The following is an 18,925-nucleotide window of genomic DNA, read 5'->3' as shown; positions in this document are numbered from 1 at the left end:
AACGACATGATTTTAGATAGGAAATAAAACCCCACGGAAATAAACCACATTTGAAATTTAAATTGTCGTGATAATTTGTTCGGCTGTGATAGTTCCATATCAAGTCCTACGGCCCGCGCGGCATGACCAAACGCGCTAAATGCGCTGCTCGTTAAAAGTCAAGTGGGGGTTTATTTTCGTGGGGTTTTTTCCTATCTAAGATTAAGTGGTTTTTTATCCGAAACCGCATCACACAGACAGCTTCGATACAATAGCTGTCTGTGCAGTAAGAGCTCAGATACAATGATTACGACCACAAAGTGGCAGCTGTTTTCAGTATGCATGGTGCTGTCTGACAAAGAGATCCTTATTAGTTTGCAGAGGCATTTCGGATTCGACAACTTCAGAAATGAACTGCAACGTAATTGTGTCAAATGTGTGTTGGAGCGCGACAAGGACTGCTTCGTCTCCATGCCAACAGGGGCGGGCAAATCCCTCTGTTTCCAGTTGCCCGCTGTCATTTTACAAGGCATCACTTTGGTCATTTCTCCTCTGATTGCGCTGATTGATGATCAAATTGCCCACTTGAAGGTGAGCATGAAAAATTGTTGATTCCTTACATGACATCACTGCTCCACTGTCTTTGATTTGTAATTGCTATGCCCTTTGATAAGGTAATTCAAGTCTAATAGTACTACTGCTACTACCAAGGTCTAAAAAAGTACAAAGTTATAAGCTAGTTAATTGTATGAATACTTTGGTTAGGAGAGAGAATAGTTTTTAATTGCTCTCAAATGAAGCATTTATTGTAGTCCTGACTCTTCTGCCTGGTTGCTTGAGTTTTGCGTAATCTAAATGGTTCTGTCTTTCAGATTCATAACCAGTTGAACTGATTTGACAGTTTACTACTAAAAGTCAAATGAAAAGTGCGCGAACTTTGTTTCATTTTTCTTAATTCTTAAATTGTAACCTTTATAAGCTCCATGACATCATAGGCAGAGTAGCACCCCTGAAACCCCAGTCGGACGTAGGCGACATAAATTGGTTATTTTCACCGAAAAGTTTAAATGACCTTCGATGATTTAAATATCCACAAATACTTTTTGCGAAGTTAGAGGTCTCTCAAATGATAAGCTATATCAGCAGCGTTATTTCAGATCATTGTAATTATTGATGGCCGCCCTCATCTTCTCAGCTGTTTATTATAGCGCTCCTGTTTTTACTTTGCGAAGAGGGTTATGATGATCTTATTTTTTAAAAGTCGGTGGCTTCTCTTTTCATAGGATGCAAAATCTAATACTGCGCGTGAAAACAAGTGTTTAGGTCATTATGCTAAACAAAAGTCAAAAGCAAAGCGATGGAGTGGTTTTTGTTTATGGAGAATTCTAAGAGAGCGGGGAAAATGAGTGTGAAAAAATTTTCGCCAAGCGAGTGATATTTGTTGATCACGTGCTACTTCTTCAAAGTGGTATTTTAGTTTTAACTTTTTGAGCCAAAGGTTTTTGCCTTATCTATTTTGGCTGTTAATACTATTTCTTGAAGTATTTTGTACTGTCTGATGCTAATGGTGAACTTTTGGATGATATTTTGAGCTAATATACCCTTTGGCACGCTTTTTTAGCATTTTCTTCTATGGTCGTCTAACTTTTTATTAATAGCTGCACAGCGATAGCTGGGGCTACTATTGGCGTTCTCTTGGTTTTTTATTTCGTCGTCAATATTTTTGTTACGACCATATGACGTCACAGGCACTTCAAATCTGCTTTTTGTTCATTCGTTCATACAATTTCAACTGAAGCGCGTGCGTGATTAAATTTTTGGTCCCACGTGACCTACCTCAAAAATGACTTCCTGACTTTGAAATTGTCTTTTTTTTACTTTGATTCAAAGAGATAAGGTCAAGTCGATGTGTGTCACTCTAAATGAAGGTTATTTGAGATCAGTTAATAGAGGTAGCAACAACTTATACAGATTCTTAATCAAAATTTAACATCTCAGCCTTCAATGAAGACTAATTTTTTTGGTCTGTCTTTTTTTACTATATTTGAGACTGCAGATCTACCAAGCTCTTGCGGCTAATTTCTGGCAATCTGTCTACTATGTTTGCTATTGAGGGTATTTGTATGATTCAGCTTAGTTTTTTAGTGTATTTCATTGGTTTTTGATTTGACTAAAATTGATGGTGCGATGTGTTTGTCAAAGAAGTTAGAGTAATTTTAGTCGGGTATTTGATGGCAGTTAAAAGAAGCAGCAATAAGTTAAAAGCTTCTTAATTGAAATGTAACATCTTAGCATTTAAAAGAGAGTTTCTATGTCTGTCTCGTTTACTATCTGTTTGAAACTGCAGATCTACTGCAAAGCTATGTTTTCAATTGTTTTCGTTGTTTGAGTGTGAACTGTTTTTTTTCTGCATATTTTATTGAAATAGTTTTTTCAGAGTCGCGACATGTGACAAAATTGTATCAGATTTTTTGTCATCTTTTAGCAGATTTGTTCATGTTGTTCTTACTGTTCTTTATTTTAAGTCTCGTTCAAAGTAGCCATAAATGAGTACAGCACATTGTGGTTGATCAGCATATGGCTTTGGTTTAAGTGATTATCTACTTCGAGTCGGTTCCGGAGTCTTCCGGCTGTTTTTTTAAGATCTGTCCACACATGGTGTTTTTGCTTTGAAGGATGAATTTAGAGTGAGAAAATGGTTTGTGAACAAAAGTTTGCTTTCTCGCTAATGATTTTTGTTCACACACGGCATTTTTATTCATTTTTGCCTTTAAGATTTTTGGGTCTGAATTTCCCAATCAGTCCGTTATAGGTCTAGTTTTTTTTGTTTAAGTCACAGAAATTTCTTTGATTTTTGTCAGGTCTTGTCTTGTTATATGTTTACTTCGTCAAACACAAGTCGACGCTAGTTGCATTCGTCGCTCATTCTACTCAAAATGCTTTTAAACAGCATTTGCTCAGCAAAACAATCTTAAATCAACAGAAGCAGCATCGGAAAATGAAGCATCGGAAGCAAAATAGAAATGGGATAAACCCATAAAGCACAATTTTAGATGTCGGTTACTTGTTCTTATTAGTCTTAGTTAATCTCTCTAACGCTAATATGCATTTATACTCGCCCCTGCATCCTCTCATTACGGAACAAGTGTATGGATATCCACCAAATCCAATTAAAACAGCTCCTCGCACTTTAAAAGTGTTTTTGCACAATCAATTTTCATCATTTTTTTTTCTGTTCCTTCTGTGCTACGGGAATCAATGGCAACTATTTTCCTATTATCCGGAAATCTGCCGGTTATGTTGAAATTGGTTGTGATCATTCATTTTGCAAATTGTTTTTTTTGTATAATTCTCAATACAAAACAAAAGAAAAAGTTTATTGTACTTATTGAGAAAAGTTTGTCTTGTGTTCGGAAATTAATTTTTTTTTATAAATTTATGTAATTGTCAATTACATCGTGCTTTTTTCAGGCAAAGAAGATAGCGGCTGCGACTTTGAATTCTAAACAGAGTAGCAAAGTGAGGAGTGAAGTGATACAGGATGTACTACAAGACAAACCCAAGACTCGCCTCCTCTACGTCACACCGGAACAATGCGCAACTGGAAACTTCAAGGTTTGCTACCTCATATACTAAGATAGTTCTACATATTTTCTGCCGTTTTCTGCTTAACCGAGCCGGACAAATGCTTTTCACTCGGATCATTTTCTAGTTCCCACATTTTTTCCAAGGTTTGCGACCTCATATGCTAAAATAGTTCTATTTTCTGCCATTTCTGCTGTATTCTTTTCATTCGGATGAATTTCTAATTGTTCCCACATATTTCGAAAAAGCTATAACAAATTTGTGCTTACCCAAATTATTTGTGCAGAGAATTGTCTGGCATTCCAGAATAATTTATTTTGTACCAATTTAAAGCTCTGTGTGAAAAATTTCGCTTTCGCTTGAAAGAAATTCCAACAATTTTGCTACAAAGAAATTTCCAAAACTTGATCAACATCAACTTCAAGGTTCGCTACATCATATGCAAAAATAGTTATATTTTCTGTTATATTATTTTCACTCGGATCAATTCCTAATCGTTCTCAAATCTTTTGAAAAAAGTTATGAGAACTTTAGGATACCCCAATTCTTTGTTCAGAGTTTTTTTTGACTGTATCAATTTAAATATATCAAACCTTAAAAACTGAAAAATTCGTTTGGAGATTTGACAATTTTGACAGGAAGTAAAAATCAAAGGCGTTTTTCTGCGATTCCTGTTAATTTTCTGGTAAAAATTAGCAGTAATTACCCGGAATTACGTCGCATTGGGTTGTTATAATTTATTTGCGGATTACGATCAATACAATTATCTTTCACTTCATCTATGCTAATATATCGTCAAAAGTGCTGCGGACCAATTCTTGAAGAGTAATTAAATTTGAGCACTTTGAAGAGGAAATTCTCCACTGTCTCTCTATTCAGAGTCCATTTCTATTCGATATATTTATTATGCGGATTATTAATTTTCGAGATTTTGTGTAGAGTTGACCATTTGAAGTGCGTTCTTTAGAGAATAGTGTCTGAGCTAGTTGAGAAGAGGGGTGTGGCTCTGATAGCAGTGGATGAGGCACACTGTGTGTCCCAGTGGGGTCATGACTTCCGCCCAGACTACCTCAAGCTCAGCTCCCTCAGGGCCATGACGTCACAGGTGCCATGGATAGCACTCACTGCCACCGCCACCAAACAGGTCTGTCTGTCCTATTCAAAAGACCAAATGGCTATCTTGAAAGTCAAATGTTTATCTTTAAAGATTTTGAAGGTAATATTGCAAGGCGACGTATGGTCTTGCAAGAGAACCGTTCGATTGTGACTGGGGTGTTTGTATAAATTACAATTCGCCTTTCCAAAGGCAAATTTGTTTGTTCCTCCATTAAGCTGGAAATACTCTTCTTTACTTTCTTGCGATAAGTTCTGATCAGGTGTGTGTCTATGTTTGTTGTATTTAAAATTATAGCTATGTTGCGTCTGCGATAGATATTTTTGAGAAAAAATCTCGCCGATGTTTGTTCGTTTGTTAAAATGAATATTGTGAGCCAATTTGCCAATGTGGTTACTACAATGACTCAAATGGTGGTAGCAGCAAACACAAAAACATGTAACACGTTTGAAAGACGGGAAAATTTCCTCGCCTTAAATAAGGTACCAAATAAACCGTTCAAGGAAAGAAGCCCCTACATTTAGACAAAAATGCTTAAATTTTTTTAAAAAATTGAACTGAATAAAACAATCGATAACTTGAAGATGTTAAATCATTTCACCATTTGGTTTGAAGATGACATTGTAGGTTGAAGATGACATAGTGAACAGTCTGAGTCTGCGGAAGCCAGTGGAGACATTCAAGTCCAGTGTTTACAGACCAAACCTCTTCTACCAAGTCCAATTCGCTGATCTCCTCCCAGGAAGTGGGTTTGATGACCTGGTTCAGTTCTCATTCAAGTGTCTGCAGGTCGACACCAAATTGCCCAAAAGCCTCAGAGTGGTACTAAAGCTGATTCACATTGCCAATACTTTGCATAGTAGTTCTACTTGGTTTTTTAATCAAATTTGATTTGAGTTGCATTGATGCGCTTTTTTGTTCATATATTTGAATGATTTTTGAAATCAATGAAAAATCAAATTTGAGCGTTGATTAATAGCTGCGAACCGACAGCTGGTCTTATTGGCCTTCTCTTGGTTTTTTCAATTGAAAGAATTTTATTCGTATTTGTGCGCTGGCTTTTTACAACTTGAAGAGGACTATTGCTTTTCTATCGGTTTTCTTTTGATTTTTACGTGAACTAATTTTGTTCATGTGGCATTTTGACCTAAACTCGAAAATAAGATAACTTTTTTTCGATAGAATGGAGCATGTAGATAACCGTTTTTTTTTCAGTTTGCCACTTTTTGCCATTTTGTATTTTGTGGAAATATTTTTCACGATGCTGTTTTAATATGCAACCTTCTGAAATTGAGACCGCAGTTTTTTTTTTTCAGAGCCTAGGAGTGCCTTTCCAGTGTAAAATGGGAACCTTTTTAAATTTTTTGTTAATTTTCGCCTTTTTTCATTAATTTCTTCATTTTGATCTTTACGAGGACTTTTTTCAAAAATCAGGGCACATGGTTACTTTCTTTTGATATTTTATGCAGTGAACTCCTCGTCCTAACTTAAGGTTTCTTTGTTTTTATAAAATTGTATACATGTTAATACGATTTTGGCAGTTTTTGTCCATTTTTTCTGTTTTTGTTTGCATTTTGGCCTAATCTCTTCCAAGTATTTTTTGAACGTTCAAAGATATTCATATTGCTTTTATAATAGCAGTCATTTTTTTGGGGTTGAGGCTTTGAATTGCTGTAAAATCTGTTTTCATTAGTGAAGTTTTAAAATATTTTGAGATTGTTTGCGAGTTTTATTGTTTTATCATTGAAGTCTGTTCACTTTTTGTCTGTACTCTAGAATGGCTATGTATTTTTTTAAGCAACGAATGCTACATAATGAAATTTATTTGCTTTTCTACGGCAAGGTTTTTATCAATTTGATTTTCGACTTTCAATAATCAAGAAGTGTTCTTTTTTCTATTTTTGTAATATGTCCATTTTCTCCACATTCTATGGGGGGTATTATTTAGCTTTCACCTCAGACGTATAGTTTTAATGGTGCTGGTTTTATCAGTTTTTTTTAAATAAATGATTTTGGGCTGTCCTGATTCGATTTCATATATTACAGCACTGAGATTTTGCTGGAATTCCATTTGAATGCATTGACTGGTTGTTACTTGGGTCCTCGGCTTCAGTATTAAACGATTTTTTTGCCTTAATTATAAAAAGGCGTCTCAATGGCTCCATCGAGTTTTGTTCAAACTCTTTTGCTTTTTTGAATAAAAATTCAAGTTGTTTTTACGCTGCCTGTTTTCAAAAGAAACTAACTTTTTTGGATTTTTTCTCGTTCTGTAACAACCTTATCGTGGACAGCTCTAAGTGAATCCTTAATGCGTTACAATTTGATCAATTTATAGATTTTTATATCTAACGGTTTTTACGATTTTGACACGACTTGCGTTCAGAAAATATTTGTATTGTGCCGCTTTTGTTGTCTATTTGTTCTATAACTTCGTCTCATTAATGATAGATATCATGGGTCATTTTCGAGTTGATCTAATTTTCAATTTAAATCCAAATATTTTAGCAAATTGTTAGCAATTTTTTTTTAGATTTGTCGGGTTCTGGTAGCTGTTTTATTTGTTGTCTCTTAGTTTCATTAATAAAATGTTCCCTAATGAGTCGTCTGTGAATCTAATTAATCGGTTGGTTTACACCTAACAGTTTTCAAGACTCAGTTCTGCTCGTTTTTCGTTATTGTTTGTGCTTGTTCTGTCGCATTGTCATTAAAAATAGGTCTCATTTGCTCCTTGATTAGGCACCATTGAATCCACTTAAGGTTTCCACTTCATTGTTAATACTTCTATTGACTTTGAAATTTGTTTTTGAAGATTTTTGTGATCTGCTTTTGTTGCTTCGTCACCCTATTTTACTGTTTTAATTGCAGCTGATATATGCTTTCATAATATAGATAATTGGAAAGAAGTTGAATGATTCAGGATTTGTTTGCATGTTTGATTGACGTTGAAAAAGAGCAGCCTCCGATTAGGAACAAATCACAAGCCAAGACGTCCAGGAAAGTGAAAAGAACACTACACAATTATAGAATCAATTTTTTTGCTTTCCTTTTTTTTTTAGAAAAATAGGGTCTACGTAGAAATAGGGTTATCGGCGTGGTTATGTCAAACAATGTTAACTTGAAATACCTTTACACATAGGGAGTTTATAGAGCAATTTCTTAGAAAACCACAGAGGGACGAAATAAAAGATGAACATTTGGAAAGAACCTGATTTTACTATTTCTTTGAAAATAATTGTCATATTTCCAATGAAATTGTAAAAACAGGTTTTTGTCAAATGTTTTGCCGAATGAAATTTGGTTTTAGATTTTTGTTGTGTTCTGTTTACTTTCGTGGACGTCTTGGTCTGTGACTTGTTCCTTATCGGAGGTTACTCTTTTAAGGAGGCTGATAGTGTTGTCTTCTGTTTGTTCAGTTCTTTGATTTCGTTTTTTTTATTTCGGTTTTTTCGTTTTTCTTTTTGCTTTCGACAATATGATGTTAGAATGTCTTGAAAACTGCTTTTCGTTTTTTTTCAGGCAATTTCAGCTCAAGCACGTGCTTGACGTAATTTTGACTCTTAATGGGGTGTTTTTTGTCTTGATTGACATACCGCTCTCTCAAATATGACTTCCTCAGACTGAAATTTACTTTTCTTTACTTTACGTCCAAGAGATAAGTTCATATTAGTGCGTGTAACTCTTATTGACGGTTAATTGAGAGAAGCTGATAGAAGCGCCAGTGAGTTGAGCAGATTCGTTATTAATAATCAACCTCTCAGCATTTTTCAAAAAAATTCTTTGTTGTCAAAAAAATTAGCAGTAATTACTGGAATTACGTCGCATTGGGTTGTTATAATTTATTTACGGATTACGATCAATACAATTGTCTTTCACTTCATCTATACTAATATATCATCAAAAGCGCTGCGAACCAATTCTTCAAGGGTAATTAATTAAATTTGAGCACTTTGAAATGGAAGTTTTCCACTGTCTGTCTATTCGGAATCCATTTCTATTCCATATAATTATTATGCGGATTATTAATTTTCGAGATTTTGTGTAGAGTTGACCATTTGAAGTGCGTTCTTTAGAGAATAGTGTCTGAGCTAGTTGAGAAGAGGGGTGTGGCTCTGATAGCAGTGGATGAGGCACACTGTGTGTCCCAGTGGGGTCATGACTTCCGCCCAGACTACCTCAAGCTCAGCTCCCTCAGGGCCATGACGTCACAGGTGCCATGGATAGCACTCACTGCCACCGCCACCAAACAGGTCTGTCTGTCCTATTCAAAAGACCAAATGGCTATCTTGAAAGTCAAATGTTTATCTTTAAAGATTTTGAAGGTAATATTGCAAGGCGACGTATGGTCTTGCAAGAGAACCGTTCGATTGTGACTGGGGTGTTTGTATAAATTACAATTCGCCTTTCCAAAGGCAAATTTGTTTGTTCCTCCATTAAGCTGGAAATACTCTTCTTTACTTTCTTGCGATAAGTTCTGATCAGGTGTGTGTCTATGTTTGTTGTATTTAAAATTATAGCTATGTTGCGTCTGCGATAGATATTTTTGAGAAAAAATCTCGCCGATGTTTGTTCGTTTGTTAAAATGAATATTGTGAGCCAATTTGCCAATGTGGTTACTACAATGACTCAAATGGTGGTAGCAGCAAACACAAAAACATGTAACACGTTTGAAAGACGGGAAAATTTCCTCGCCTTAAATAAGGTACCAAATAAACCGTTCAAGGAAAGAAGCCCCTACATTTAGACAAAAATGCTTAAATTTTTTAAAAAATTGAACTGAATAAAACAATCGATAACTTGAAGATGTTAAATCATTTCACCATTTGGTTTGAAGATGACATTGTAGGTTGAAGATGACATAGTGAACAGTCTGAGTCTGCGGAAGCCAGTGGAGACATTCAAGTCCAGTGTTTACAGACCAAACCTCTTCTACCAAGTCCAATTCGCTGATCTCCTCCCAGGAAGTGGGTTTGATGACCTGGTTCAGTTCTCATTCAAGTGTCTGCAGGTCGACACCAAATTGCCCAAAAGCCTCAGAGTGGTACTAAAGCTGATTCACATTGCCAATACTTTGCATAGTAGTTCTACTTGGTTTTTTAATCAAATTTGATTTGAGTTGCATTGATGCGCTTTTTTGTTCATATATTTGAATGATTTTTGAAATCAATGAAAAATCAAATTTGAGCGTTGATTAATAGCTGCGAACCGACAGCTGGTCTTATTGGCCTTCTCTTGGTTTTTTCAATTGAAAGAATTTTATTCGTATTTGTGCGCTGGCTTTTTACAACTTGAAGAGGACTATTGCTTTTCTATCGGTTTTCTTTTGATTTTTACGTGAACTAATTTTGTTCATGTGGCATTTTGACCTAAACTCGAAAATAAGATAACTTTTTTTCGATAGAATGGAGCATGTAGATAACCGTTTTTTTTCAGTTTGCCACTTTTTGCCATTTTGTATTTTGTGGAAATATTTTTCACGATGCTGTTTTAATATGCAACTTTCTGAAATTGAGACCGCAGTTTTTTTTTCAGAGCCTAGGAGTGCCTTTCGTGGACTTTCGTGGACGTCTTGGTCTGTGACTTGTTCCTTATCGGAGGTTACTCTTTTAAGGAGGCTGATAGTGTTGTCTTCTGTTTGTTCAGTTCTTTGATTTCGTTTTTTTTATTTCGGTTTTTTCGTTTTTCTTTTTGCTTTCGACAATATGATGTTAGAATGTCTTGAAAACTGCTTTTCGTTTTTTTTCAGGCAATTTCAGCTCAAGCACGTGCTTGACGTAATTTTGACTCTTAATGGGGTGTTTTTTGTCTCGATTGACATACCGCTCTCTCAAATATGACTTCCTCAGACTGAAATTTACTTTTCTTTACTTTACGTCCAAGAGATAAGTTCATATTAGTGCGTGTAACTCTTATTGACGGTTAATTGAGAGAAGCTGATAGAAGCGCCAGTGAGTTGAGCAGATTCCTTATTAATAATCAACCTCTCAGCATTTTTCAAAAAAATTCTTTGTTCTATTTTTTTCCTATGTTTTTGGCGTTGCAGATCTACGAGAGCTATCGTGACTATTTTCTGCGATCTGCAAGCTATGTTTTCTTGCCGAAGTGGTTAAGGAGGCGTAAATATTTCACAGCAATTTCAAAGAAAAATAATTTTCTCTTTGCAAGAGTCGATTTTATCGCTTACGCAATCGATATTGCTACAGGATTTTATTTATAGCCGCAAAGCAATATGTGAAGCTATTATTTGACTTCTCGGTTTTTTTCTATTTATCCGTCAAGATTTTTGCTACTATCATATGATGTCACGATCACTTCAAATCTGCTTTGTGTTCATTCATGCAACTTCGATTTGAAAATATTTTTTTTGCTTAGCAAATCTTGAAAATGTCTTAAAAGTCTTTTGAAGTCTTAGAATGGTATCAGTGGTCTCATTTTGTAACCTGATCTCAGCTAATTAGGTAGATAGCTTGTTTGGACAACAAAAATTTGTAAATTTGAATTTAATTTTGAATTTGACTTCATATGTTTGAATGCTCTCGAACGGAGTTGGAAGCAATTACTGAAAGCGTTTTTACGTAAAATTTTTGGTTGACCGTTTTGTTCTAGAACATCTTTTGATTTCACTTTTCGAGTGACTGTTTCAAGTGTGACTTTTTTAATGTTTGGGTGATCTAAGTTGCTCTTATGCGGAAATTGGTTCGGTTGCTAAAACGAAAGCGATTGTACGATATGCAGTCACAAGACCCTCAATACTTCCGTCTCTACTCCGGAGGTCTGGGGTTCAAACCCCTGGTTGGTCGGAATCTGTTGCAGTCGGTTACGTTAGTCGGTTTGTTTTTTGTATTATCGTCACCTGTTTTCACTACTTGAAGTCTATTTGTTGCAATAAGATAACTTGGCTTCAAAGGCACTTATTGTAATGCAACCGTATAAAGTAGTAAATAATTTCATAGCTGTTGATCAAAGTTCATTTGAGTTTGCGCCAATGTTCGTTTATTATTTTGATTTTGTATTCATCAACAAAATTTTTCATTTTCAAAACGGAGAGGATCTATTTTTTGTGGGGATGCAATAAGGTTGTTGATAAGAAACAAAGTTCTGGGAGTGACCAAATTTTCCCGTTTTGTTTTGTAATTTACCGGGAAATCGCAAGTATTGATCTTCACACTACTGAGTTTGCTACTGAGGAGGCTATTTAAAAAACTTGAACAGTGTCAAGATTTGCAAAACAGCAATCCTAAATGTCCTGTTCGCCGAAAATGCTGGATGCGTAAATCCATGACCCCATCCTGTGAGGCTTACGTCCCAAAACTTTTGCGGGCTACTTCTAAAGACAATCATTCGCCAGTCGTTCGAGAAAAATTTTTCAGACATGGGTTGATTGCTTATTCCCGACGAGAGCGATAGCATTGTCGATTTAGGCAACTGGATCCGGTCTTATCTTCTGTCGGTCTCGCGTGTCATGTGACCAAGTGGCCGACGAGTTGACCCGACGTGGACTGGTGTCCAATTCGTATCACGCCGGTCTCCCGGCTCAAGAGAGACAGAAGACACAAGAGGATTGGCTCAGTGGCAAGTTTCCTGTCATTGTGGCCACCATCAGTTTCGGAATGGGAGTTGACAAGCCCGACGTCAGGTTTGGCCATGGATCTTCTAAATTTGACATTTCCAGACATGAAGGAGCGGATTTGATCTTTCTGAATGAGTGGTTCGAAAGAGACATGGAATACCTCAAGTTCACGTACTCTATTATTGACATAATAATTTACGCCCCATGAATAGCATGTGTTGCATAACATGGGGTGCATTACGTACTGGAGCCACTAACGGGGAAGATCCTAAAATGTTACCCGATCTTTGCCCATCTCCTTAATACACAACTTTTTGGTTCATAATTTATTGCTCTCGAAGAGAAGCAATTATTGTAAACGTATGTCTTTTTATGCAAAATTTTCGCTTGACCGTTTTCCGAATTTTCGACGTGTGCCTTTTACGACCTTTTGCGTTTTGAGTGATCTAAAGTTCTTTCTCATTCACCCACTGAAGCACGCTGAAATTGATAAGAGCTCCCAGTAGCCGTTCGAGAGCAATTCTTCCGACGTTAGTCGGTTATGTTTCATTTTTGTAATTGATCGTGCTTTCAGCGCGAGATATTCAAAAAGCTTTTCATAATGCATTTTCAAAAGGAAAAACTAAGCAGCGAAATGGTCAAACTGCATGAACGTGTTCCAATAGATAGACAAGTAAGAGGCTTTAGGAATTTTTTCTACTGAAGTATAAAGACCAAACTATTCATATATTTACGAGGCGATTTTGAAAATGTAAATATTTAACCAAACGTTCTTGTTGTGGTTATAACTTTAAATTTACATTTTTGAAGATTAAAAAAAAAGAATGATATTTAGATTCTAAAATATGGTAGATTGGCGTTTTCGCTAAGCATTGATGTGTATAAGCACCTTAAAACCCTAGTTTTCGCGCCACAACCAGTCATCGCGGGGATAAAAACACAGAAATTAAGAGAATCTTTTTTAAATCGGGGAAACAACCAAAATGGAGGAACGGAATTAATTTGATGGAATGCGCTCTTAAGTGAAAGATATGAGACTGCCTTTAGCTACACGTGAAAGGACGTTAGCAACATTGAATTTATTTTCTACTAGATTTGTGGTGCACTGGACGATCCCTGCTAGCATGTCTGGCTACTACCAGGAGTCCGGAAGGGCGGGTAGAGATGGCGAGACGAGCTACTGCAGACTGTACGTTTCAAAGGCCGAGAAGGATACTCTAGTTTTCCTCACAAAGAGGTCCATCGCTCAATCAAATGTTAGTAATACTTCTTCATTCAAAAATTCATCACGACTGCAATCTCAACGGTTTATCACTTACATGCCAATCCATTTGAATCAAATCTCACGGTATCATTTTAAAATTTAAGTTATGGGGATAAATCACATTTGGTTGATAGTATTTATACGTAAAAAAAGGGCATGAAGTAATTTGTCCCAGCTTTCTGTTCAATGGAATATTCTCATGCTGCTTTTCTTGACATTTCTGTTAATCTATGTTTATACTTAGTTCTGGCTGAACTGATTCGTCTAATTTGTTACGGTAGTTACGTACTTATGATTGCGTATCCAATATTGAAGCTGCTCTAGACGAATTTTGTAGCGGTGTTAGTTAAGTTACTGCTTTCAATTATTAGGCAGTGGCTTGTTAATAGCCGCCCTCATCTTCTCAGCCGGCTATTATAGCGCTCCTATTTTGTTTTTTTTTAAATAGCCGCCCTCATCTTCTCAGCCGGCTATTATAGCGCTCCTATTTTTACAATTCAAAGAATTTGAATTGTATTGGGGCGCTGTCTTTTTTTTACGACTCGAAGAGGAGTATTGGTTTTCTCTCGGTTTTTTTTTTACAGGAAGTAGATTTGTTCACGCGGCATTTTGACCTAAAAGCGAAAGTGAGAAAAGCTGTCTTGGTGAACAAATTTTCGCTAAGCGAGAGAAGTTTTTTGATCATGCGCTGCGTTTAGTGAATGACTTTTTGACTTTGAAAAGTAGTTTTTGACTGAATGGCATATATAGATAACCGTTTTTAGCCGTTTTTTCGTCTAAGTGGGCAATTTTTTTTGCTTGTAATTTGGTTGTTTGTAGAAATAATTTTTATTCGATACTATATTGAAATGCCAACATCGGAGATTGATGCCACAGTGTTTTGCAGAGCCTGAATATGGGTTTCAATTTGAAAATTGGCACATATTTTTTGATTTTTTTAGTTAATTTGCTTGTAATTTGGTTTTTTGTAGTAATTTGGTTGTAATTTGGTTTTTTGTAGAAATAATTTTTATTCGATACTATATTGAAATGCCAACATCGGAGATTGATGCCACAGTGTTTTGCAGAGCCTGAATATGGGTTTCAATTTGAAAATTGGCACATATTTTTTGATTTTTTAGTTAATTTTTGACTTTTTTCTATTAATTTCTTCATTCTTAGATCTTTTAACCGTCTTTTTTGTCAAAAATCAGTTCATTTGGCAACTTCCCTTTGATAATTTATATACTTAACGCCTCTCTCTACCTCGGTGTATTTTTGTTTTGTAAAATTGTACATATGCTAATCCGATTTTGGTAGTTTTTTCCCGATTTTTGTCAGTTTTTTGTTTGTATTTTGATTGTAGTTACTAGAAATAGTCTTTTTGTGCAACATGAGGGACCTTAATTGCGTTTTAATAAAAATTCAATCATTTTTTGGAGTTCAGTTTTTGAAAAACAGTTGAAGCTTTTTCGTAAATGCAGTCTTAAAAGTTTTTTGATAATTTTTTTTTTGCAAAATGTTTTAATGTTTTATATTTTTGAGTTCTGCTTTTTCCTATTTTTTTGTTCTCTTCAGGAGGATAGATTTTTGTATCGGATGACTAGTTATCTTTTCTAGGTCTCGAATGTTTAGCAGTGAACTGTATTTGTTTTTCTTGATTTTTTAATTTGATTTTTAACTTTTTAAAAAACAAGAATGCCTTTTTGTTACGGTGTTCCATACATTGTGCCCATATTCTTAGTATTCTAGTTAGTATCATTCTAGCTTTGTCCTGGCACCTATTTTTATATTTGGTATATTGATTTTTTCAGCCTCCATTTTTCATGAAAGCAGTATTAAAAGTTTTTTGACCTTTTTCTGTAAAATATTTAATGTTTCGTATGTTTGATATCTGGTTTTTCTTATTTTTTTGTTCACTTCAGGAGGATAGATCTTTATATTGGACGACTAGTTATCTTTTCTACGTCTCTAATGCTGAACAATGAAATGTATTCGTTTTTCTTGAATTTTGTTTTTTTTTATTTTTGACTTTCAAAAATCAAGAATGTGTTTTTATTTCGGTGTTCCTCATATTGTGTCCATGTTCTTATCATTCTAGTTAGTATCATTTTAGTTTTGTCCTGGCAGCTTTTTATGGCACATTTATTTTTGGTTGTTTCAGTTGTTAGAAAATTGAATGATTTCAGCATTTTCTTAGATATTCGTCATTTCTTTGTTTGCAATTGATTTCATTCAACACAAGGCAGTACTGAGAGTTTGCTAGCCAGCTTTTTCCAAAAGCTCTACTTAATACTATCTACTGCAACTTCCTTCCGGCCTTGGTGTTAATTTAAACGATTTTTTGCCTTTGAATATTTTTCTGCTGCTTGTCTTTTCTATGATTATTTTAATTTTTGAATTAGTTTTAAATCATGTTGTCTAGCATATGCAGAACAAGGGAGAAGTATGTGCCGTTTTTTGTTTTAATTGCAGTGATTAGAACTGTAATTATAGTGGTTTTCTGATTCTTAAATTTGAGTATTCTTTTTTTAAAAAAAATTTAACTTAGTTTCTAAGATTGTTATCTGCCGTTTGCTTTTCTGATCTTTTTGAGATCAGAATCATGAATTATTTGAGGGCAATTGATAGCCCTTTCAGCTGTTTTAGGCCATCAGTATTTTGACCTGCTAATCTATTTCGGATTTTTTAACGTTATCAAACATTTTCAACAATATAAAATTTTGCTGCATTTTTTTCTTGGTGAGTGGTTTAAGTTTCACCAATTTTTAGATCAGACCAGGGGAGGTAATGAGTTAATGGTTGAATTCAAATGGTAATTGCTTCAGCTGCAATTAGGGTTTTGTTTGTGAGGTTTTGCTGCTTCTAGTCGCTTCCGGAATTCTTCCGGCTATGTTTTTTAAGATCTGTTCACACATTTTCATGATTTTTGAAGTCAAATTGGAGTAGTGATTTTGGTCACGCCGAAACAGGAAATGGAGCAAAAAAGCGAGTGGTTTTGCGGCGTGAATTTTTTTTTCGCTCTAATTTTAAAGTAGAGTGAGAAAATGGTGTTTGAATTAAAGTTCGGTTTATAGGTAGTGGTTTTTTGTTCACATGCGGCAATTTCACTCTGATTTTTACTGTTTTTTCAATTTTTTGGATCGGATTTTTTTCTAAATGCTTTTCCCAAGCCATTCACAGCTCATTCTAGGCCTAGTTTTTTGTTTGAATTGAATTTTCATTTCTCGATAGTGGTTTTTTTATCAGATGCGGCATTTTGACATTGATTTTCAGTTTTTTTTTATTTTTTGATCTGATTTTTTTTAAAATGGTTGTCTCAATTCACTCATAGTCCATTCTTGGTCTAGTTTTTCTGTTTAGTCAATGAAAATTCTTTGAATTGTACGTCAGGACTTGTCCTGCTATGTTTTTTATTTCGTCGAATAAAAAAATGTTTCACTTTACTTCATTTTGCCGCTTTTTCAACATTTTGCGATATCTTTTTGACTTTTCTTGGCTAATTTCTCTCTTCTCTCATTCTGCTAAAAGTGATTTTGAACATCAGTTGCTCAGCAAAGCAATTCAAAATGAACAGAGTCAGTATAAAAAATTGAAGTCAGAAGTAGAAACGGGATAAACCCATAAAGCCCAATTTTAGATGCCCGCTATTTGAACGTCGTTCCTATAAGTCTTAGTTACCATCTCTAATGCTTATTGGTATTGATAGTAGCCCCTGTAGCCTCTCTCTAAGAAGCAGAAGTACGATATGTTCAACTACGAAATGCCATCAAAATAAATCGGACTTAAAAAATGTTCTTGTACAAATCTTTTTTTTTCAATATCTTCTATTCTTTCAATCCCAATCATGCTTAGAATCAACGGCGGCTATTTTCCGGCAATATGCCGGGTATGTTTTTACTTCGTCGAACTTTTTTTCGCTTTACCCATTTTGCCGCTTTTTCGACATTTTGCGTGAAATGTTTTGACTTCTCTAGGCTAGTTTCACTCTTCTGTCATTCTGCTCAAAGTCCTTTCAAACAGCAGCTGCTCAGCAAAGCATTTCAAAATCAAGAGAGTCAATATTAAAAAAATCAAAGTCAGAAATAGAAACGGGATGAACCCATAAAGCCCATTTTTAGATGTCCGGTACTTGAACTTTGTTCTCATAAGTTTTAGTTACTATCTATAATGCTTATTGTTATTGATACTAGACCCTGTAGCCTCTCACTGAGTGACAGGAGTATTTCAATTACAAAATGACATCGAAATAAATCGCATCAAAATAAATCTGTTTTTGTTGATATTTTCTTTTCTTTCAATCCCAATAGAGTTATGGGAATCAACGGTGGCTATTTTCCGGCAATCTGCCGGGTTTGTTTTATTATTCGAGTTACTAATGTATTAAATCAAGAATCTTAAGTCGAGAGAAACAACTGAACTACATAATTCAGTGACTTTTCTCGAGTTCACCGAGAAAATCAAGAATGTGTTTTTATTTCGGTGTTCCTTATATTGTGTCCATGTTCTTATCATTCTAGTTAGTATCATTTTAGTTTTGTCCTGGCAGCTTTTTATGGCACATTTATTTTTGGTTGTTTCAGTTGTTAGAAAATTGAATGATTTCAGCATTTTCTTAGATATTCGTCATTTCTTTGTTTGCAATTGATTTCATTCAACACAAGGCAGTACTGAGAGTTTGCTAGCCAGCTTTTTCCAAAAGCTCTACTTAATACTATCTACTGCAACTTCCTTCCGGCCTTGGTGTTAATTTAAACGATTTTTTGCCTTTGAATATTTTTCTGCTGCTTGTCTTTTCTATGATTATTTTAATTTTTGAATTAGTTTTAAATCATGTTGTCTAGCATATGCAGAACAAGGGAGAAGTATGTGCCGTTTTTTGTTTTAATTGCAGTGATTAGAACTGTAATTATAGTGGTTTTCTGATTCTTAAATTTGAGTATTCTTTTTTTAAAAAAAATCAACTTAGTTTCTAAGATTGTTATCTGCCGTTTGCTTTTCTGATCTTTTGAGATCAGAATCATGAATTATTTGAGGGCAATTGATAGCCCTTTCAGCTGTTTTACTCCATCAGTATTTTGACCTGCTAATCTATTTCGGATTTTTTAACGTTATCAAACATTTTCAACAATATAAAATTTTGCTGCATTTTTTTCTTGGTGAGTGGTTTAAGTTTCACCAATTTTTAGATCAGACCAGGGGAGGTAATGAGTTAATGGTTGAATTCAAATAGTAATTGCTTCAGCTGCAATTAGGGTTTTGTTTGTGAGGTTTTGCTGCTTCGAGTCGCTTCCGGAATTCTTCCGGCTATGTTTTTAAGATCTGTTCACACATTTTCATGATTTTTGAAGTCAAATTGGAGTAGTGATTTTGGTCACGCCGAAACAGGAAATGGAGCGAAAAAGCGAGTGGTTTTGCGGCGTGAATTTTTTTTTCG

The 18,925-nt window shown here is 35.1% G+C and overlaps 1 protein-coding gene across 1 annotated transcript in view; it reads left to right on the top strand.

Moving 5' to 3' along the window:
- The first annotated feature begins 316 nt into the window (after positions 1 to 316).
- LOC142340475 (ATP-dependent DNA helicase Q5-like) overlaps positions 317 to 18,925 on the top strand; it is a 72,117-nt gene continuing 53,508 nt past the window's right edge. The window contains exons 1-8 of the mRNA XM_075391051.1: positions 317 to 570; positions 3,451 to 3,594; positions 4,532 to 4,708; positions 5,306 to 5,500; positions 8,749 to 8,925; positions 9,522 to 9,716; positions 12,097 to 12,311; positions 13,339 to 13,501. Of these exons, the coding sequence (XP_075247166.1) occupies positions 322 to 570; positions 3,451 to 3,594; positions 4,532 to 4,708; positions 5,306 to 5,500; positions 8,749 to 8,925; positions 9,522 to 9,716; positions 12,097 to 12,311; positions 13,339 to 13,501 (1,515 nt within the window). The 5' untranslated portion in view covers positions 317 to 321. The remainder of the gene's footprint in view (positions 571 to 3,450; positions 3,595 to 4,531; positions 4,709 to 5,305; positions 5,501 to 8,748; positions 8,926 to 9,521; positions 9,717 to 12,096; positions 12,312 to 13,338; positions 13,502 to 18,925) is intronic.

Source organism: Convolutriloba macropyga, chromosome 5 (genome assembly GCF_964194025.1).
Source record: "Convolutriloba macropyga chromosome 5, txConMacr16.3, whole genome shotgun sequence".
NCBI lineage: Eukaryota > Metazoa > Xenacoelomorpha > Acoela > Convolutidae > Convolutriloba > Convolutriloba macropyga.
This window is presented reverse-complemented; position numbering and strand designations above follow the sequence as displayed.